At 47.5% G+C, this 22,867-nt stretch overlaps 1 protein-coding gene across 2 annotated transcripts in view; it reads right to left on the bottom strand.

Moving 5' to 3' along the window:
- TENM4 (teneurin transmembrane protein 4) overlaps positions 1–22,867 on the bottom strand; it is a 2,309,694-nt gene that overhangs the window by 421,719 nt on the left and 1,865,108 nt on the right. For both annotated transcript variants that reach the window (XM_081155445.1, XM_081155446.1), the window contains one exon: positions 17,458–17,537. In XM_081155445.1, the coding sequence (XP_081011571.1) occupies positions 17,458–17,467 (10 nt within the window). In that variant the 5' untranslated portion in view covers positions 17,468–17,537. The remainder of the gene's footprint in view (positions 1–17,457; positions 17,538–22,867) is intronic.

Genomic DNA, 22,867 nt, shown 5'->3' with positions numbered 1-22,867 from the left:
CTGAAGCCTGATAAAGTTCTCTGCCCCCAGACCTCCACAGGGTGGGGAGGTGACTTGTAAGACCCTGCCAGGGTGGGACAGTACACAGTGGTGGCCCCTGGAGGCTTTGGGAATTGCTGCTGCAATGGAACTATTATGGCATCTGCATGAATTCTGGGCACTAAAGAAGGGCAGCTCTCCGGGCCTTTCACTCAAATCTTAGCTCCCAGCCAGCTCAGAGGAGGTGGTCAAGAAGTTCTAGGTGATCTTAAGAGCACCCCAGGGAGAAAGGCATGGACTAGAGGAGGCTCATAATGATAAGCTATCGCTGCTACTTTGCTCCAAGGAGAAGGGACTGCATCCCTCACTGTACCAAAGGCTTTATGAAGCCAATTGTTTTACTTAGCCCATCCTCACAACTGTCCTAAAGAGTGGGTGTTATTAATCTCATTTCACAAAGGAATAAAATGGAGGGGAAAGTTATGATCTCACAGCTAATAAACAACAAAACTGGGATTCTAGACCATTTTGCTTAATTCAAAAGCCCATGATTGAGCTATATTTAAAAACAAAACAGATGATAATAAATGTTGACAAGGATGTGGAGAAACTGGAACTCTCATACAATGCTAGAGCCACTTTGGAAAACAGTGCGGCAGTTCCCCAAACAGTTACACATAGAGTTACCATATATCCAGCAATTCCTCACAGAGGTATATGTCCAAGAGAAATAAAAATATATATGCACACAGAAATTTGAATGTTCATAGTAGCATTATTCATAATAGTAAAAAAGTCAAAACAGTCCAAACAGCCACCAGCTGATAAACGGATAAATAAAATGTGGTACAGCCATACAATGGAATATTCTTTGACAATGACCAGTAGTGACGTACTGCCCTGTCTGGGGCGTTCAGTTGGTTGGAGTTTCATCCTGGACACCAAAAGCTTGTGGGTTCGAGTCCAGTCAGGGCACATACTTGGGTTGCGGGTTTGATCCCCCGTAGGGGCATGTATGGGGAGGCAACCAGTCAATGTTTCTCTCTCATTTTAATGTTTCTTTCCCTCCCTCTCTCTCTCTTTTCCTCTTTCTCTAAAAATCAATAAAACATATCCTTGGGTGATGATTAAAAAAAAAAAGTTAGTGAAGTACCATGCTACGACATGGATGAACCTTGAAAACATTCTGGTAAGTGAAAGAAGCCAGTTACAAAAGGCCACATATTGCACGATTCCATTTACATGACATGTGCAGAGTAGGAAAATTCATAGAGACAGAAAAGAGTTTAGTGGTTGCCTAGGGCTGGGCTTAGGGAGACATATGGATCGACTCTAATGGGTAAGGGCATTTTGGGGAAAATGATGAAAATGTTCTAAAACTGGTTGTGGTGATGGTTGCACAACCCTGTAAATTTACTAAAAATCAGTGAATTATACACCTTAAATGTGTGAATTATAAGATACATGAATTACATATCAAAATGTTATTTTTTAAAAGCCCATGGTTGAATATTAAAAAAAGGAAAGAAAGAAGAAAACAACCACGATCTTCCCAAGTGAAAGCATCTAGGATTATTATTCTTTCCATTCCTTCAATAAATCTTGAGCCCCTAGAATGTGCCAGGCACATATCTTTGGGAGCTTTGACTAGGAGCCCCTAGTCTGGATGGAAGAGACGAGATGTGAGCACAGATAATCATGACACATGGGCAAAGAAGCCAAAGGAACTTAAATAGGAGAACGCTATTTCACACCTGGGTTGGCAAAAATTTTCAAGCTTGACATTACCACGTTGGCAAAGATGCACAGTCCCAGATATTCCGATACACTGCTTGAGGGAGCATAAGAATGCTGGTATAATTTGGAAAGAAGTTCAACAGTGTTTAGTAGAATTGAAGATACATGTGCCCTATGATCCAGCCACTCCATGTGCCCCCAGGGTATTACTTAGATAAACTCTTGCACATGGCACAAGAGGACATGAGCGAGAAGGTCCATGGCCACACGGCTCACACCAGAAGACTGGAAATAACCAAGCTTATTTGCAAGAGAAAGACTTGATAAACTGCTAGTGATACAATGGATTATACACAGGGCATAAAATCCAACAAAATACAATGATCACAAAGTTCAACAACATACCAAATGATACTATCCTACAGTGTTTTAATTCTTCAATTGTGTGGTGGGTATTTGGATTTCTGATGTATTATTTTTCCTACTTTTGATGCAAAGAATATTTCATAATTGAAATAAAGAAAGGGAGGAGGCAGGAGGTACCACTCCTTCTGGCCCACTGTGCAGCCCAGTGTGCCTGGAGAGAGGGAAGCCCAGCGTGCGCAGCCCAGGGGGACAACTGAGTCCAAGGCTCTGGGCCCCTGGCAGGTCTGGTGCTTACGAAATGGAGCTGGGGCACCTACTTGTTTGGAGGCCCGAAGCCTCACATTGGCACAGAAAAGCCCATCCAAGTCCTTCAGCCTGTGGGTAAAGTGTTTAGGGGAATCCGTATTTGGTAGCAGAGCCCTTTCTGAAGTCTGGGCGTGGGGGTGGGCTGCCCCCAAATGAAAATCACAAAGAAGGCAGAAGGAAAGGAGGTCGTGCTTCAAGTAGACAGAATGAAATTCAAAGTCGCAGCAAAGTGGCTGCCTGAACCGCTGGAATAGAGCATGCCCGGGAAGGCCACAGGAAAGGCTGGGCACTTTCTCCTTCCTTGAGGCTGAAGCTGTGTGGGAATTCTGTGGCTGGTGGGTGGATAATGAGGCCCTGATACGATCTGCTGCTGCCAGGTGCAGGGCAGGCAGCTGTTGCCCTGGCTTCCTGTGTGCCTCCTACACTCCTGCCCATAGAGCTTAACCTTCTTTGCCTAAATCCCTGTAAACACCCATTATGAATTTCTTAGTTCTGGGCAGAGCGCGGGGCAATGACAGATTCATGCTACACACATCTACTGGGGTCTGCCTGTCCCTCAGACACCCTGCCCTCAACAGGTCTCAGCTGGGACAGTCAGAGATGTCCCCACGTGCCCAGAGAGCTACACTGTGTGCTGAGAAGCGGGTGGGGGCTCTGGCCCCTCACTGTGGGAGAGAGACCGGAGCAAGGCCACGGCTGGGCCAGAGCAGGCTGCCGCAGAGCTCACCTTCCAGAGGGGCCTGGGAGAATGGGGAAGATTCTGACAGGTTCAAAGTACCCAAAGGGCTCCCACTCTGAGCGAAGAGCCGGTTGTGCAAGCCCAGGGGCCAGAAGAACCATGATACAGCTACCACCACTGCTGCTGCCAATGACGCGATCACCACTCGATCCAGAGCAGGAACTACGGGCCAGACGCTGCGCCACGAGCTTTATGCGTACATATCACTGTGTCCCAACAACAGCAGATGGTCATATCACCTTTACACATGAAGTCACATGGCACAGAGTGGTTAGGACACTGCTGCAGATGACACTTCTCAGAAAAGAGGAGAGGTAGGATTTGAACCCAGAGCCCCAGTTCTTTGCAGATAAACTCTTCTGAGAAAAGAATAATACACGGCCTTCTATGATACAGTAAGAAATTTGGGCTTCCTCTAGAGGACAAAGGGAAGCCCTAAGAAATCACCAAGAAGGCTAAGTCACAAGCAGACCTCTGTTTTAGGGACACTATCCCGGAGGGCACCCTGAGCACAAGCGCCCTCCTCCACATCTCTGAAGGCCTAACTCCTTGGTTTTATCATTTTTCTTCTGAGCTGCTTCCTTATTTTGTATGTTTCTATTCTGGCGAGCTAATAGTAAGCTTGTTTTGGAGATTTAGGCAATGCCCCTTTCCATAACTGCAGGCACCCGGTGAGGTTTCTAAACCAGCGCTCACAGGAAACATTCTCTCTGCAGAGTGTTCCAGACCCGCTGAACTCCACAGCGTCCACTCCTGCTCCGTCTCACCACGCGACGGTCCACCGGCACAGCTGGATCAGCACCACCCCATGGCCTCCAAGACCAAGTGCAATGAAACATCGGTGGCTGGTATTTCTCCAAACAAGGATTCGGTCTTCCCAGAGGCTTCTGGGTTCTCCCCGTGGCCCCGGGCCCAGTGCTGTCCAGGGCCTCTGTCCCGCTCCGGGACATTCCCACACAATGAAGAAGGACTCAGCTGTTGTGGTCAGTGGGTCCATCTAAGCCCTGGCTCTGCAACTTGCCACCCGTGTGAGCTGCGAAAAGCCGGGTGCCTCCTTGGCCTAGGGCGGGAGGAGGTGGAAGGAGAAGATATCGAAGGTCCCGCTCACCCTTGACCCCTCCCGGAGAAACTGCAGGGGGTGGGCAGAGCACACCCTCATCTCTCCAGCTGGGATGGCGCGCCCCCCCCCCCCCCCCCCCCCCGTGCCTGCAACCATGAGAGCACATGCAGAAAAACCCCGGCCAAGGCCACGTGCTTCACGAAGCGAGGGGTTGTCTTAGTATTTTATAACCTATGGCTCCTGACCACCTTTCGTATGTGTGTGCGCATGCTTGCATGTGTGTGTCTCCCTTGGCAGCAGGGGGTGGGGGAGGTGAGGGCATGGGGGTGGGAGTCCGAGCTGCGGGAGGTGAGGGAGCTGGGGAGCATCTCTCCGGACCACGTCTGGATTTGCTAGGCTTGTGCCCCGACATGTTCTGAACAGAGATAATGAACCCGCTCAGACACCGCCCCTCACAGCACAGGACAGGCCTTGTGGGAAGCAGGGCAGGTGTCAGAGACAAGGCGCCCTGCCCGGCTCCGCAGAGCACAGCCGTGCTCCCTGGTTCACTGGGTTCGGTGCTGCCATCTGTGTGTCAGCGACATGGAGGTGGTGACATGCTAGTCACATCTGACTTGAATAGGCCCAGACAAGAGCTGGGGCAGCAGTGGTGCTGGGAGGATGGTGGGAGGAGGGAGACAGCCATGCCCACTCCTAGAAAGCAGGGCTCTTCCCTCCCTTCCTTGGGCCAGGTACTGGGATTTTTAATTGAACCAGTTTCTGGCCTTGGCCCTAGGAAGATCCAGTAACGGCAGAGGGAACATGAGCCCAGGGTTGGAAGTCAAGCAGGGTGAGCTTGAATTCAGTCATCTGGGGCAATATCCTAACGTCTCCCAGCCTCAGTTTCCTCATCTATACAATGGGGATGATGATGCAGAAAATAGCTGAGTTGTGAGGGTTAAGTGTGATAATGCAGTAAAACACTTAACATTATTTAATAATGTTAGCTACCATTATGGGGGGGTGTAAATTAATCATTGCACATATATGAAATGAGGCTCTGTGATGGGCCAGGCATTATTCTAACCTATGCAGGCTCTCACAGGACACAAGTGAGGACGCTGAGAAAGGGGAGCATGGAGCTTCAGGGTAACAAAGAAGCCACCCAACCCTCCTTTCCGGCTCTCCTGGCTCTTCTCTGCCCCCTCCTTTCAGAGGTTACTCCCTTCCACACCTGGCTGGTCCCAGGCCAGCGGGTTCTTCCCTAAACGGTAGAGCAGAGCCTCAGAGGTCAGGAATTGACTTGAGGCCCCCAAATTAACTTGCACCTCATGGGACAAAACCCCGCTCTCCCCTAAGAGACAATCACTAGTAGGATTTAACTCCACTTGGATGTCCCAGCTTCCTTGACATTAACTGCTCCAAACAGGTTGAATATTAATTGTGTCTCTGAAGGCAGAAACAGGAAATGTGGTCTTTGAAAACTCACATGGATCAAGCACCCAATCTCTCTCTGAGATAATTCCAAGAGCTCCTGAGACATTGCATATTCACATGGTCCTAGAGAGGAGGACTCTCCTATGTGAGGTGTTCAGGCAACGACTGCCTGAAAACGGCTCCTTCAGCAGGAGTCATCAGCTCCTGACCCTCTCCTGTACAGGTGTGTGCAGGCTAGACGGGGGCAGGGATCTCACACCTAAAAATATTGATTACCAACAAGTGCCAGTATGTATTTACATGTATGACTTCATTTAATCCTCAGATCAACCTTGTGAGGGGAGATGTTATTATCCCATTTTACGGATAAGAAAACTCAGTCACAGAGAGGTTAATATGTCCAAGATTATACAGGCTGTTAAATGAAGGAGGCAGCTTTGAACTTAGGTCTATCTAGCTCCAATGCTACTGCTCATTCAGTTACATTTGTGATTGTTAGCCTTTCCTTTCATTATAACTCCATTCAAACCCTGCCCCTCTGCCAAAGAAACTTTATAGACATTTTTTCCAAATCTCTCCCCTTTCCTATGAAATTTTAATACTGAAAATATACAGTATATCCGTTTATGTACTGTGGCCCTTTGGAGGATCACAAACCATTATAACAACTAAGATGTTTTTCACCCCCAAGCCTCCAAAACCGATTTTGCCTCCTTGAGATAGTGCCCTTGTTGAAATGCATGTATTATACCAGTGGTTCTCTAAGTGTTGTCCCCAGAGTGAAAGAGGGCAGTGCTCACCCACAAGCCAAGACCAGGAAAGGAAACGCAATCGGACCATTTCTTCTTGAGTGGAGTGTTCAAGTTTTCTTTGGAGGGTCTGGTGATTTGTGATCTTTCAGTTTCCAAATTTGCTATCTGTTCCTTATAGTTTAGATTCACTTGCCACTCCTATGGGAAATGCGGATGAAAAGGGGCCACATGCTAACCTGACTAGCTCAGGGAAGTCCTGCATGGTGGCCTTGCAAACTCAAAGACCAAAAGTAACCACAAAGGATGGTCTGAAATGAAAACTTTTTAACTAAAAGCAGTTTGTGGCAGGTAGTCATGTCCTAGGCTGGCATCTTCCCTGACAAAGGTCAATCTTTACCTTAACTGAGTCTGTCGCTTCGCATCTACGGTAACATATCTTTGGAATGTCAAAGTAATTTTCCTTTTTCTGGACCCCTCAAAGCACAGACACTGCTATGCGGAGGCCACAAATCCCCTCATTGTTATTGAGTTAATTGTTGACTGTTAACTACCCTGCACCCACCTAAGTAAAAGAAGTCTGTGTCTAATCACTTTACTTTTTATCTAATCCCAGAGGTTTCCTCTTTGCTTTCTCCTGCCTCCCTAATCTATCACCAATGGATTCCATGTAACCTACTTACATCTGCTCTTTTGACTGTAATGTATAAAATAAGGTGCTAAACTGCCATTCTCTGGAACATTATCGGTTGAGATTTTGCTTCCTGGCAATTGTCCACAGTTTGGCTCAATAAACTCACAAAAATTCTCTAGGTCTAAATGTTTCTTACATTGACAGAAGCCTGCCTAGAAACTCCCGACCAAGGTTGGGTTAGCCTCCTTTCCGAGCAATGATCCTTGCCCATATAAATGTTCTTGTACACAGGGGAAGGGCTGTGGCTTAGCCATCCCTGTGTCCCTAAGCCTAACTTGGACATCGCATGTAGTAAGTGCTCAGTAAATGCTTGTGGAACGAATGAGCCAATGGGCAAATGACGTTAAGAGCCGCATCTGGGATGACTGGGCCACAGCAATAGCATGCAGGCATGCCTTCGGAATGTGGTATCTTCCGGGAATGTTTTACAACACCAGAGTTTTCATCTGGCAACATCTATAGGTCATGTGCTTGGTCATCGCCCCTGTGAGGCTGAGACAAACACAAGCTGAGGAGTTGGAACAGTGATGGTGGTAACACCGAGAGATAGGGACTTGGCCTATGGCATGGAAACTTCCTCTCAGCTCTCTTGGCATACTGAGTAGATCTTGAAGCAAAAAATAAGATAAACTGCCAAGGAATAATAACCAGGAAAATCCGAGCTAATGAAATCCCATGTTTGCACCAACAAAGGACAGCGGTGGCCACTTTAGATGTCTGTTTCCAGGGTTATGGCTGCCACTCACCCTAAGGAATTCCCTAATGCAGGACATGGGAAATGCTACATTAAAAAAACAGACTTATTTTTAATATAGAGCTGAGCTGTCAGGAACAGAAGGAAACCTTCAGAGGTCACAATAAGCATGGAGAGCATGAATCCGTAGAGGTTCCCAAGCACTGAGCGGGTGACAGTCCTTGGTGTTCTGGAGCTTTTACTGTTCAAGGCCAACAAAAGAAGCAAAGTCAAAGTCCTTTCAAAGGTGGAATTCAAACTGAGATCCTCATGTAAGGCGAGGACTCCAAAAGGAAACATTTATTCCACAATGAAAGACTGAGTAAGAAAAAACCCAAATCCCACCCTATAGAAGGAGAAGGTAAAACTTGACTGTGGGGCTGGGCAGACAGGGGTTCGCAATCACAAACTGGCCCTCACGTGGGTCTCTAACTTGAATACATGTTACCTTGTGGCCAGAAAAAAACCCAAGTCCAAACTGAGAATTTAATTTAAAGGGACCCCACATAGGTGGCCCTCCAGCCACCTGGCAGAAGCAAATGCAGATCCTTCCTGGAGCAATGCATTTTCGGTTCAGGCCTCAGAGGAGTCCCAGAGAGTTTTAACAATCGTGAACCGCAATTTAAAAACATCACAGAGCATGTGGGGAAACAAGCTGCCATGAGCAAGAGACAGCAGAAACAACAAACGAATCATACCTGTGAACACTGCAGGTAATGAGACGATCAGATTCAGGAAGTGAAATAAATGTGAACAATATTTAAAATAGATATATGGACAGTGAAAGCATAAACAAAGAACAGACTATCAAAAAAGATAAAGCAGATTGAAGGATCCACCAACTAAAACTTCCAGAAAGGAAGCTTCTTGAGGCTGTTGTTCTAATGACCGGCAGTTATCAGAATGAAACTTGGCATCGGAATCAAAGAACTAAAATGCTGTGTGATCTGAACCAATCACTGCCTGTCTCTGGCCTCAGTTTCCTCATCTGCATATGGGAAGGTGGAACTAGATCACCTCGTAAGTCCAATACTATAAACTAATATGCTATAATACAAAAGATCACATGTACTGGGTGTGTGCCTGGTTTTTTGTGCTAAGCCTGATTATAGGCATGTCACATGATCTTTTAATCCTTGCAATAGCCCACTGAGGTACAGGGCGGGCTCTCATTATACCTATTTCACATATTAGAAAACTAAAGCACAGAGAGATGAACTAACTTTTCCAGAGCCCAGAGCTGGTAAGCAAGGCTTGGCCTCCATTGGCCTGATCCCAGCGCCTGCCCTATTCCACGGCACCATGTACCCTCTACCTTGCTTGACTCCTAACATCTGGGATTCCAGCCCCAGGATCCACTGAATTATCAGCAGTTCTCCCCTAGCAGGGGCGGCACAGTGGCTAGCACAGGCTGTTAATAGCAGCCACAATACTCATTCCAGTGGAGCGGCAAGAACATCACGAAGTTAACTATCAACAGCAAATATTATTAAGTACCTCCTATGGGCAAGGCCTGCGCTTATTTTAGACAAGAGCTATTTATGACAGAATAGCACACGATGACAGATTTGCTGGGGCTCACTTTCCAAACACCCATTTTTGGGAAATTTCTCATTCCTAGAGCACTTCTCTGAGCCTTGGTTTCCTCATGTGTAAAATGGGGATAACAGTACATCATTGGGTTGCTGTAGGGATTAAGTGAGCTAATTCAAGTCGGGCGTTTAATGCGCACACCATCAATGTTAGTTCTTGCTGCTGTTATTTTTGTTATTTTCAACCCAGTGGGAAGAAGGTTCACTTTGCAGCAGATTCCAGGCTCCCCCACTTCCCGGCTGTGTGACTTAAAGTTATTGACCCTCTCTGAGGCTCCTCGGCCCCATTTGTGAATCAGAAATCACCATGCTTACCTCACTGGTAGTTGTGAGGGTTAAATGGGCTGTGAAATGCCTAGCGCAGTCGCTGACATATAATAGATACTCAACAAGTGTCTGTTCTCCCCTGTGGAGCATTTTCTGCACACTCGCCTTTCCCACCATGGTTAGAACCCACAGAGGCACAGGATTCTGTGCTTAGCTTATCCATGTTGACTCACTGTTTTTTTTCCACCAAGGGAGCTTTCACGAAAGCTGTGGGGGGTATCTAAATGCTTCCCTTTCACAGCAGGTAAGTCAAGGCAATACAGGGAGAGAGGTCCACAGACTCAGAAAAGGACCTTCAGGCCATGACCTTGACTGCTTTGGCAAAACTGGCCACCGAGATGTGCAGCTGAAGATGCAATTAGGAAGCAATCCTACCATTATGAGGATTTGGTCATTGAATCTACCAAGGGTAATGACACTGACCTTCCCATCTGGAAATTAACCAGGCATTAGGCTTATAAATGGTTCTGCAATCATTTTGAACTCCCAGGACTACATAGCAGCACCACCCCGAGGATGGGGACAGGTTAATAAGGGTCAGAAGGAAAGTGACATCCACAGCAGTGGTCGTGTCATTCTGCCAACCCCAACCATGCAGGCTCTGGGGAAGGACATCAAGCTTAATCTCTGGCACTTTGGGAACCCCTCCTAGGTCCCCTGATCTTTCTTCTTCCTCCCTAAGGCCATCCATGTGCTCACTCAGCCCAGGAACATTGATTAAGCAGATACTGGTGCTGGAAGATGATGGTGGCACAGTAGGGTGGTGGCATTCTGGGTGCTCTGAGTGAAGAATGAAGGTGAAAACCCAGGGAAGGAAAAGGGACCTCAGAGGTCGGACAAATGGTCTGGGAAGAAAAGAGCCTGAAGCCAGCACAAGGATATCCGTGGCTACGAAAGCACTGCTAGGCTCCGGCACCCCATCAGAGTGTGGCGTCCGGCCGGGGAAGGACTCAGCATGTTCCCTTTGGAAGGAGAGCACGGTGTTCCCAAACTGACCTAGCTCCAAACCCCAGCTCCACCATCTACTAGGACATCTATGTCCCTGAGCAGGACACATGTCCGCTTGATCACTGGAAAATGGGGATATTCCTATCTCATAGAGTCAAAAACATATAGGCTTTCCAATGAGGGTGAAGCATGCAATATACCTATCAGGTCCTAACCACAGTACGAGTTCCACAGATGTTCATTTATCCGTGTTTAACTGACACAATTGCACCATACGTGACAATATAGTCTTAGTCGCATAAGCCTTGTGTGCCTTATTTAATATTCATATAAGAACTAGGGTGTCCCAGTTAAGATTATTTCTCCAATCTGACCCAGAGGAAAATGATGTATCTGTCCCAAGACCTTCGTCCACCCAGGTTCCATCACCAACGAGGGCGGACAGTCCTGCCCCGGCCTGAGCACTCAATAACCCCTGAGGGAGTAATAACTCCAGCTAACAGTGACTCGGGCTTAATATGTTGATTGTGGCCATGTCTTCTATGAAAAGCAAGCAATACAAAAGTGAGGACTATTGACCGTCCTGTGTGTGCAGAGACACTGCCAGACTTCAAAAGGGAGGAACAAATAAGCATAACTGGTGTTCCTGTTCAAGTTTCCAAGGGCTAAAACATATACTTAGAAAGATGTGATAGAAACACATTTTACAAAGGGTGTGTAGCAGTAAATACTCTAGGTCAAATCAGTGGCGCTGAGCTCATGTGGAGTCCTGAGGAAAGGAATGGCTTGCTTTCGAATCCCAGCCCTGACGCTTACTAGCAAGGCATCCTTGGTGGGGGGATGCCTCAGTTTATTCGTCTGTAAAATGAGGAAAATACCACCTAAGGGCTGCGATGACTAGATGACATGGTGGATGCCTGGCCCACAGTTAGTGCTCTCACTTCGCTGTTAATATCTCTCCTCCTCCTCTTCCTCACTTCCCCTTCTTTTCTAGATAACTAATAATACTTTATTTGCTAGTGAATCAGAATTAGCAGCGGATGCCTTTATCTGCATGTTGGTGACACAGTACAGACATATTTGCACACCATCGAGGAGGTGCTTGTGCAAAAGCCTTCAATATCCTTCTTCTCATTTCGTAAACGAGAATAACAGAAAGTCTCAGGCCTCCCCCAGGAGGCCTCAACCTCCCAAGCACTCTTTTGTTGCAATGCTCATGCCTGTGAGACACGGGAGGTGCTGGTGTGGAGGAGGGATTCTCCCAGCCTTGGGGATATGAAGGATGGGAAGAAAGGCTTTCCAGAGGCAGTTACACCTCAAAAAACCTAAAAGCAAGCGCGGGGAGGATTTTGACAAGTAGACCAAGACAGCAGAACACATTCTGGGCCAAGAGAAGGTCATCTGCAACATCCCAGGGCAGCCAGGCTCATTCCAGGAGAATCCCGTCCCTTCTCCATGAACACTGTCCTCACCTCCCTCTCTTCTAGACTCACAGTGACATCTCCCCACTCCCTGCTGCACTCTGGCAGCAAGGATCTCACCTCTTGCACCCATAGTTTTCAAAGTGTGGCCAGAGGATCACCGCATGTCCCGGAGATCCTCTTAGAACATCTGTGAGGTCAAAACTATTTATGATAATGTTATACCCTTTTCATCTTCATTCTCTTAGGGGTACACAGTGGAATCTTCCATAAGCAGACATAGCCTCTATTAAGCCAACTACTAAAGAGATTTGCTATATGCAAAGCAGTGTAACCCCATTCATTTCTGTTTGTTTTGGAAAAATCATTTTTTATAAAAACGTGTTACTTATGGTAATGTAAGGGTTTATTGTCATTACTTTATATAAGCTATCAATAACAAATTTAATATTTTTTCAGTGCTAATTACTAGCATAACAAATTTTGATAAATATAATCCATGTAAATAAAAACTCTTTGGGGTCTTCAATAATTTTGTAGAGTCAAATAGGGCTCTGAAACCAGACAGTTAGAACCACTGCTTTAGGGCATACAGTGAATTGGGCAGAAGAGGGCACAGTGTACAACTGGCCCTTCTCAGATGGTAATTTCTGCCCATTGCTGGGAAAAGACCCACAGGCAGTCTGTCCCTGGCTGGACATTTCTGTTGTGCCCACTATTCTCTGTCCCTTCCTCTTCTTCCCCTTCCTGTGAAAACCCTCAATGGCTGTCCAGGCCCCATTTCTCTCCTAGCTGTGACCTCTTCCCAGGCCCAGGGAGGCCTGTGGTCAGGAGGCTTTGGTGTCAAACAGTCGGAGCCCAAACAAATAACTCAAGGTCTCTGATTTGCATTTCCCTGACGGCTAAAAGTGTTGGGTACCTTTTTATATGCTATTGACCACTTCTGTGTTTTCTTTGGAGAAATGTCTATTCAAACTCTTTGCCCATTTTAAAATTAGACTATGTGTCCTTTTATTGATGGATTGTAAGAGTTCTTTATATATTCTGGATAAGAGTTCTTTATCAGGTCTATGATTTCAAATATTTTCATGATTGTCTTTTCACTTTCTTTATGATGTTCTTTGAAGCACAGATTTTAAAAATTACATGTTTTGTCTTTTCCCACTTTTGCAGGTGCCAAACCATTGCCTAATGTAAGGTCATAAACATTTAGGCCCATGTTTTCTCCTAAGGGTTTAGAGTTTTAGCTCTTAAATTTAGGCCGATGATCCATGTAGAGTTAATTTTTGTATATGGTGTGAGGAAGGGGTCTGATTCTGGCATATCTAGCTGTCCCAGCACCATTTGCTGAAGAGATGGCTCAGTGTCTCTGAGCCTCAGTCACCTCATCTCTAAAATGAGCTTTAAAAGACCACCTTGCAGGGTGGTATGAACATTCAATGAGATAGGAAAAAGTACCCCATGGGGTTCCCTAGCACACAGCCAATGCCTGTAACTGAAGGAATGGACAATAGATTTGAAAGTTCTCTGAAACACTGGTCATCATTACCACCATTTGACCACAGATTTTCCATCCCTAAAGGTCTCTGACATTCACAGCACCAACTGCTTGTCATAGGAGCCCAGGGCCACTTCTCAACAACTCCTTTTCTGGATGGCCCTGATAATCTTTTTCTTCTCCCTTTCCCTTTTCTCTCCCTTACTTTCTACCTTAATTTTGCATTAAATGTTCTTGGTCTTAGCTATTTAATCGATTTATAATTGTTAACCCACTCAAATCTTTTTTGGCAAGTTGGTGGGAAGGTGTAAATGAATGAATGAGTCAATCGATTAAAAGGTCCCCGATTTAAAGTTAGTAAAGTGAAGCCCCTAATGTGATCCACAGGCTACCCTACATGTAGGCATCAGAGGAAGGCCTGTGTGGCACCACCTCCAGCACTGTCTACACGCTCCCACTTCCCCGCCCACTCTGGAGAGATCCTTTTAAATCGCATCTCCCTCCTCCGTGGTGTTTGCAACACCTCCCAATTTAGTTTTCTCTCTGAATTTCATTAGTGTCCCATTTGCCTCATCTTCCTGATCTCCGAGGAAGCAAGAGGGGCCTGACTTGGCAACAGGGCTCCTGCTTCCTGTCTGGGGGTGAGGGGGACACGCAGAGGAAGAGAACTGGGGCCCCTGGGCCGCAGTTCCAGATGGTGCTCTCGTCCATTAGGCTCAGGACAAGACACAGCAGCTGGCCCCCAGCTGTGCACCAGGCATGGGAGCTCAGAGACCAGGAGCTGTGCTTGCCCTTGAAACCCCAGCGACACAGGGATGGATGGGTAATGCCTGTGCCATGTGGGCAGGGCCTTCACCCCCTGGGCTGGCAGAGCGAGCGGGAGAGAATGAGGGAGTTAGTGGGGAGAGAAAGGCAGTGGGGCATTCAGGAAGAGGGGTCAGAGATGCAAGGCAGGGTGGTAGGAACAACAGCAGTAAGGAACAGCAAGGAATCTGCTGCAGTGATTTGTTTTCCGCTCACTCATTTGGTGCATATTTACTGAGTGTCAGGCAGTGCTCCAGGCATAAGAACACTGTAGGGGACAATACAAAGTAAGCCCCTGCCCTAGTGGAGCTTACATTTCCATGGGAGAAGACAAAAAATAGACAACTAAACTTTCAATGTAACATATAATGCATCAGGTGAAGATACATGTGATGTAGAAAAGATCGGATGGAAAAGGGCACAGGAAGGACTGGACTGGGAAGACTGCTCCTGGCACAGGGTGGTCAGGGCGGGTCTCCTGCTCTCAGCTCCACTACGTCCACCTGGCTCGTACCACTGGCTTCCCGATGCTCCCTGAGCAGGAAACGCACTCACGGTCAGGACCTTTCAGCCTGCTCACCTGGATGGAGACTTAGAGGTCCGTTCACTGCTGTTCCCTCTGCCTGAAGAGCTTCCCCAGGACTGGAAACAAGGCTTCAATGCCTTGTGCCCTGAGGCGGGGGGTGGGGGGGTTGTTCATGGTTCAAGGAACAGCAAAGAGGCCAATGTCCCTAGTGGGTCACTGTGGGGCCTTTGGCTTTTCCTCTGTGTGGATGTGGAGCTGCGGGAGGGTGTGGAGCAGAGGGGTGATCTGCACTGACTAGTGTTTTAACAGATATCTTGATGCCAGACCCTGGGGGGGAAGGGTGGCAGCAGAGCTCCGTAAGGACACCACCACGACAATCCAGGTCTGACAGGGCAGCTTTGACCAGTGTGGGGACAGAGGAGGTGGTCGCTTGTGCCGAGGAGGGGAGAGAAGTGACGGGGTCAGTGTAAATACAGCACAGGGTGTAAGGGGAGGAATGGGGGACAGGAGGCTGGAGGGAAAAGAGACACTCTAGACAGAAGGATCTACCTTTGCCAAGACTCAGATTCAAACCCATCCTGCCAGACTCAGACACTGCTACCTATATTTCTGCAATGTCCTCCCTCCCTCGAGTTCAACAAGCCTTGCTCTGGGCCCGGCTGTGTGGACGGCACCAACATAGGGATGAGGGAAGCATGTCTGGGCTCCCACTCTTAGAGAAAGCTGTGCTCACATACTGTGACACCTGCAAGATGTTAGAGGGCCAGTGGGAGGAAGTCCAGATGGGTGATTCAGAACAGGAAGAGGAAACCACGTTTCTTAGGTTTAGATGGAGTGGGGGAGACAGAATTCAAGTTTTTTATTTTAACTTCACATCATCACAAGTGAGTGTGGATGGGACTGAAGAGTCACCTTCTGCTTCGTTACCTTCCCTCGATGAGTGAACCTCAGTTTTCTCATCTTAAAAATGGAGTTGTAAGAACTTCCTCATGGACTTATAGAAGTTATAAATAAACCAAGTTCTTGGCACAATGCCTCAATAAACGTGAGCCCATTTTACCCGTCCCTCTATATGAAAAGTTAAAAATCTTAATAGATGTCTTCAGAGAACCATATGCCTCTACTGCTGAGCATATGTCCCAGTCTGTAGCTATACATTCTCTGAGAGCAGAGGCTACCTTTGGTTCTGTTCCCTGTTAAATATATCCCCAGAACCTCACATAGTGTTGGGACTATCATTTTTATTCAATATGTCTTTGCTGAATAAGTTAAATAAATGACTGAATCGGGTAATGTAAGGTCCAGGCTCCAGTGCTTTTTAGCTGGGAGACCTCAGAGAAGATGGTTAATTTCTCTGAGCCTCACTTTCCTTACCTGTAAAATGGAAACAATACCTACTGTGGTAAAGGCACTTACGCACTTACTACTCATCAAATAGCCAGGTCTTCCCACATCTCCCAGAGCCCTAGATATCAGGCAGAAGCATGTGACTAGTTCCGGCCCATGGGCTGTACGTCATTTCTGGACTGAAGCATTTTAGAGCCAGTGCTCAGCCTCCCAGTTATCTCTTCCCTGCTGCAGAGACCAAGGTGGCCACAGGCTCCAGGCAGTACACCTAAAATGTGGCCGAGCTCTCATCAGCCTGCTCCTTAGTCACTAGGTAGAGCAGAGCCCTCCACTCACCTCAGTGAGCTGTGTAGCATGAGCAAGAAATAAACCTTTGTCATGTTAAGCCCCTGAGGTTCGGGAGTGAATTTGTTACTGCAGCATAACTGAGCCTAGCAGGACTCAGACATCTCCCCTGCAAGACTGCTTGGAGGATATGAAAAAGTGTGGGGTTCATAGTAGGTTTTCTGTAAAGGGTTTGCTCCCTGGGTCCTGGCTCCTTTGCTTCTTCAGCCTTTTTCCTGGTGTTCCAGCCCCTATTTACGATTCCACCTTTCGCTGTGCCATATCCCTTCTCTAGCTTGGAACATCCTTCCACTTTTCCTCTCAACCCAGGTGCTTCCTACTGTTTTTGTCATTGCTCTTCTGCATAGCAATATAAAGAGAAGCCTCCAGAGAGCCGGTCTGGCCAGCTGGACCAGGCCCCCAGACCACCTGTCCTCTGGGCAGCTTCCCACTCACCTCCTCCTGCTCCATTTTCTACTATGCCTCTGACTCCACTCCATCTCAGGACCCTGCCGTGGTCTCCTGGATCCTAGACTGACTCTGATCGCCACTGCTGCCTCTGTGCTCCTGAACTTGCAAGGTGCCTTCTGGCTGCCAGCTCGCCTGTCACACTGCAGCTGGATGCCTCGCCCTTGCCTGCTCTGTCCTCCAACCAAGCTGGCTGCTGGCTGTTGGTTGGGTTCTAGCACCCACAAGTCCTCCAACTGCATCTGCTTCCCAAGAAGGCCACCTCCACTCTGGCCTGACCTTCTCCACTTCCCATGCTACTTGGTGGCAAAAGCCTTCAACAAAAAAGCAATCACAGTTTCAGATTCCAAGATGGACTCTCTCATCAAGACCACGGGCTTGCAGTTGATGATGCAGAAAATCAGAGTGGACAAGGGGACTGACCTGGCTCCATGTCAGCACGTTCTGAAGAGTCAGCAGTATCCGTGGGCCATCGGATCAGGGAGGACCAGGCGGGATCCTTTCTGTTGAAGCAGAGAACACAGGCCCAAGTGAGTGAAGTGGAAAGATGCCCCCAACCATTCTCACAGATCTTTCCTCAGCAGTCATGGCAAACACACAGCACGGGGGAGATGGAGTCTTATGGCCAATGCACTGGCCCCTGCAACAGTTCTATCACCGATTCAGGAGAATAAACCCATCACTGAATCTCTTGGAGCCTTCCTATTCTGCCCTGTAAAATGGGCTGATCATCCCTGCGATAGGCCACCTGGGAGTGTTGGGAGTTACCTGGACAGAGTTCCTTACACAAAACAGTTCTGGTCCTGGCGCCTTCTTGCTTATTGCATTGCAACCTCTAGCAAATCAGTTTCCCTCTCTGAGCCTCTGGTTCTTCGTCTGAAAGAGGAAACCTCTGAACTAGGTGACATGTAAGGTCCTTTCTGTCCCTAGAATTTTATGACATTGAATTTGATTCATCTCTGATCTCCAATGCCTAAGGAGATAGCTGTACGCAATAAAGGTTTGTGAAATGCATAAATCCTATCCCCCTCAAAGAAGGGTGAGGGGAAGCTCAAAGGTTTTAAATCATTTGGTGATTGCAAGAGGAGGAACTGGCATCTGAACACAGGTCCTCAGAGATTCACGATGTGGGTACTTTGCTCTACACTAACCAGCACACTCACCCACTGAGATCACCACCAAATGCCTTCTTATGTAAAAGACCATTGGGCTGCAGAACAAGGCATTACGAATACATTCAGGTATCTGAGGCAAAAAGTCATTACTCAAGAAATTCCTTAAATACATATTTGCCAAATATACCAAGGATCCTAGCTAAAAGACGGTATTATGTATTATAAGGTGAGGAATTACTGGTAATTTCCATTAAAAATGAATTTCTCCAAAGTGTGAAATTTTCCAGCTTCATCTGCATTTCACATATGCCTTCACTGTGAATTCTCACTGTTCTTAACAAAACATAACCGCATTAGGCAGGAACACTCGCAGGCTCTGCTCAAGTGCAGTGTCCCTTCTCCCCCTGGGGGGAGGGGCCAGGCTCCTGCGCACCCCCAGGGCAGAAGACATGCCAACCAAAACAAAAGGAACAAGGCAAGTTTGGAGGTAAACCTATAAACATCCTTCTAAGTCATACCATATTAGCGAAAATAAAAAATAGGCGGTACGCCATATAGGGTAGGACTATCATTTTATGCATGGTGAGTTGTCAATAATGGCAATAGCACTCCTAATTTCTATTCACCATGCCTCGCTCATTACAGGTTTACCCTCTGAAGTTTCAGAGATCAGCAGGAACTTGCTTTGCTGTAACTGTGGGCACTTCTTCTGTGCTGGGGCCTCTCCCCGGGTGGACTTAAGGACTCAGAGCTGCTGGTTTTGCCCCCAAGGATCCTGCTGGGCTTCTAGTTCCACCCAGGGACTTGAACGAAACACTTAGGGTCTTCCTCAAGCCCTCTCCCTTGTCCAGGGGATACTAGTCCACTCCGCCTCCACAGCTTGGGCTTTAGATCCCCGTCTGTGCCTTCTGACCCCTCCTCTCTTAAAGGAGCTGCAGAACTGTAGTTTTACTTGTCTCCTACCCTCATCTTTGCTGAGGCTTCAGGGAAAACCTCAACTTTTTTCCTTCTGTTTATTTCCTTTTCAATTCATATCCCTGAATTCCCTCTTTTTCACAGGTCCTCTAATAAGCATTAAAAAGACTGTTTATAAAACCAAAATACTCATGGGTTGACCAAAGGTTTTAGAAGTATTTATATAATAGCATTTTTGTAGAGGGGACATCCAATTAGGAGAAGAGTATGGCATTCATTCACTTGCTCATTCATTCATTCACATACTACATGTTATACAGGTTACACTGAGGACTCAAGCAAATCCTGCCCTCAGGAAGCTCACAGGCTGGGAAGAAAAATAAGAGATGGCCACAAGTAATTATAATGCTTGGTTGTTTTATAAGAGAAATACGATAAAACCCCATGAGAAGACAGAAATGGAAAGATTGCCCTGGCTGACAAATCAGAAAGCCCTTAACTGGACAACATATCATTTAAGCTGTCTTGCACCAGGACAGTGTCAGGTGGGTGGCATGGGGACAGGGCAGCATGCTCTGTATGAGGGAATAAAGGCACAGGAGGGGAAAACATGACAAAGAATGAGTGTGTAGCTCAGCTTTCCAGAATGCTGGCGGTGTAGAGGGAAACAGAAGACAATGCACCTGACAGGTGTGGGCCCTGACAGAGAGGGCCCTGAATGCCGGTCTAAGATGGCATTATTTAGTCAGTAATAGGGAGCCATTGAGGGCTTTTGAGCAGAGATTTGACATAGTTGGAGATCTGCTGTAGGAAGATGAATTTGGTGAGCCCTGTTCAGTATGAACAGTAAGGGGCAGTGCCTGGGGTAGGAAGCTCCTAGCTGTATGCCAAGCATCGGGCAGCTTGTTAGCCGTTGGTACATAGGTGATTCTATTTAACCTTCTAGACAACTGCAGGAGACAAGCATTATCCTTCCAGACTTGCAAATGAGGGAAGGAGGCTTGGGAGAACTTAAGCTGCATGCCCCTCGTCCCCCATCTAGGAAGTGGTGGAGACAAGATCTGAACCCTGTTCTCTCCCTGTCCAAGAGAGCCATAAAGCATGCTGTGACACTGCGTATCCTGTACACCTGACACTCCCAGGACACCCTCCCCTCCAATGCACCTCTATGCCTACCCCAGGGGGGTGGAAGTGTGGTCATTTTCTGGACTGCATTTGGAGAGGTCTGGGTGGAATTAGGTGCCTTTGCTTCTGCTAGCTTTCTCCAAAGTGACCACACATCAAGGAGGTAAGACAGTGTGTTGAGCTGGGTATCAAACAACACGAACTTGGGTCTTTTGCAGAGAATTTCAAAGACAGCCAGAGATCGCCCTCCTTCCCTGCTGGGGGTGCTTGCTGCCGTCCTTTCCGTCTCAGCTAAGGCGTGGTAACAGGAATATTGGACCCAGGAGCCCAGGGGAACAGGAATGTTTCCTCACTGACAGTCTAGTGTGTCTGTGCTCTGGGCTGACCTCGCTCTTTGGGAGGACTGTCCAGAGGACTCAGTGCACTCAACCTGGATGGCCACGCCTGCAGCCCAGAGATCATAATCATGAACGACTCCTGTCAAGACACCTGCTTTAAAACTTGGTTTGTTCAAGGGAAAAAAATTCCTTATTCTAAACATAGGACATAGTGATCGCTGTGTTACCCCCCTAACGACAGGGTGCAGGATCTCTCAGAGGTGCCCATGCAAAAGCGGGGACGTGGGAAGCGGATGGAGTGGATCTGAGTCACAGATTGTCCAGCAACCAGCTATGGGCCTTGGGCAAACCACTTAGCTCCTTAAATTTCTTCAGGTTTAAACGGGAATGATAACACGGGATTAGAGAGAGTGCGTGCCAGGCCCTTATACATACATCAAGAAGTACAATCGTTTCTTGTCATCTTTTTATGTCCCACATTCTGGGCACTGCACTCACAGTGATGTTACTCTCCTCCTTACAAAAATCTGACTGAAGAAATGGATTTTTGGAGGAAAAAAAATGCTGAAATGATAGCAAACTGTTCACACCAGTGACCTAATGCTTACTACCAGTGTCTTATAATAATTTGTTTGAATGTCTTTCGCTTCCCCCCGGACTGGGGGCTCCCTCAGATGGGGTCCACTGTATCTTCAACTGCCAGTGTGCACTTGTCCCCTCCTGCCTCCGTTACCTCTTCTGAGGTCCACACAAAACCACCGTCTGCAGTTCTTCTGGGATTTTATTTCCCCAGCCTGGTTTAAAGAGTGACTTTTAAGCAACACTTTCAAGAGCGTGTCCAATCCTCTGAAAACCATCTCATTATCACGTAATCATTAGGGCGGCATACTTAACCTTGTTATTCTGCTAAAAGCGTTGGTTTCTAATCCAAGCCAATTATATGTGCCAACATATCCAATAACATCTTAATAATGCCAAACCTCCCAGGTCCCCGGACAGAGTCAGACCAGGTTGTGAGATCTGGGGTCTCACAGGATACTGAACGTGTACGTGGCAGAGGGGAGAAAATGAGGCATCCACGCTGGACCCGAGGCCTGGCTTGTGCAGATGTGACAACCTTGCATGGTGCCTGGGGCCGAGACGAATGCTCAGTCAAGGTTAACTCCCTTCTCTTCCTCTGACTCTAGAGGAAAGCAAAGCCATAAAACTTGTTGCAAGTTAAGAGGGAGAGAAGAGAAGAAAGATTCACCACATTCCCAAGTCCATTTAGAATATGGATTTTTTTAAAAGCTTTTCTCCCTACGGACTGAAGGAAGCAGGTTATTTCATTTTAATTATGGCAGCTGCAGCTGCTGCTTGTGAACTCAAAGACTAATTTTCCGATTAAAAAGAAAAAACCACACACACAGAGGCATGCATGCATGCAAACTCACTGGCAGAATCAACTACATACGTAGAACGACGCCTCCTTGAGAGAGCACATCAACATGGTAGAAAAATCTGGAATATCCTGCTGGAGACACTAGGATCCAGGGGGCAATCCAGGGTGTGCTCACCCCATGTCTCCCCACACCTCGCCTCCTCTCTGCCTCCCAAGTCCAAGACCAGCCCGTGAGCCACACTGTGTAACGGAGCCCTTCCTGTTGAGCAGCTGCACGTTTTAAGTGCACACCGGGAGAAATAAAGGCAGCAGGTGGCTTTATGTAATCTTCCTATGAACTTTTAACTGGGAGTGCTCACTCAGGAAGGCCCGAAAGGGTTTTTTACAGGTCCTCGGTGGGTTGGCCAGCAGCCCCGGCCAAACCTGCCATGCTGAGGACGGCTCTGCTGCGCAGGGAAGCTGGGTGGAGCTCACTTGCCATTTTCTTGCCCACAGGCTGTATCCAGGTTCCCACTGAGTATTCTCTCTTGTGGCTTCCTGTGTGTACTCACAAGTGGTTCTCAGTGTGAGCTGCCTGGATCCTCACCACGTGCAGAGCTGTCTTTGAAAGGACTGAGGATCCAAGCTACTGCAGGGTCTGACAGGGAGAAGGTGAGTGGCGCAGGTGGGAGCATCGGCGTACAAGTGACTGGGGGTGAGATGAAGACACTGGGCTCTCAGAGAAAGATCATGCGCTTGCAAAGATGCACAAGAACTCTGCCTGCAAGACATGGCGTGGAAGAAAGCATGGACAGTGGGGTAAATGGCTCTCAGATATTCACAAGTGCCCAAAGGAGCCTGATGAGATCTGTGGTATCAGTGGGGTGGGCTTCCTCAATTTTCTGAAACTTGCCTTTTACTTAACTACTGTTCACTGTTAAGCCCTTCAAGCACACCATCAACAGTTCTGGGGTCTGAAT

The sequence above is a fragment of the Miniopterus schreibersii genome (assembly GCF_964146895.1).
Source record: "Miniopterus schreibersii genome assembly, chromosome: 12".
NCBI lineage: Eukaryota > Metazoa > Chordata > Mammalia > Chiroptera > Miniopteridae > Miniopterus > Miniopterus schreibersii.
Note: the sequence above shows the minus strand (reverse complement) of the source record. Positions and strands in the feature narration are given on the sequence as shown.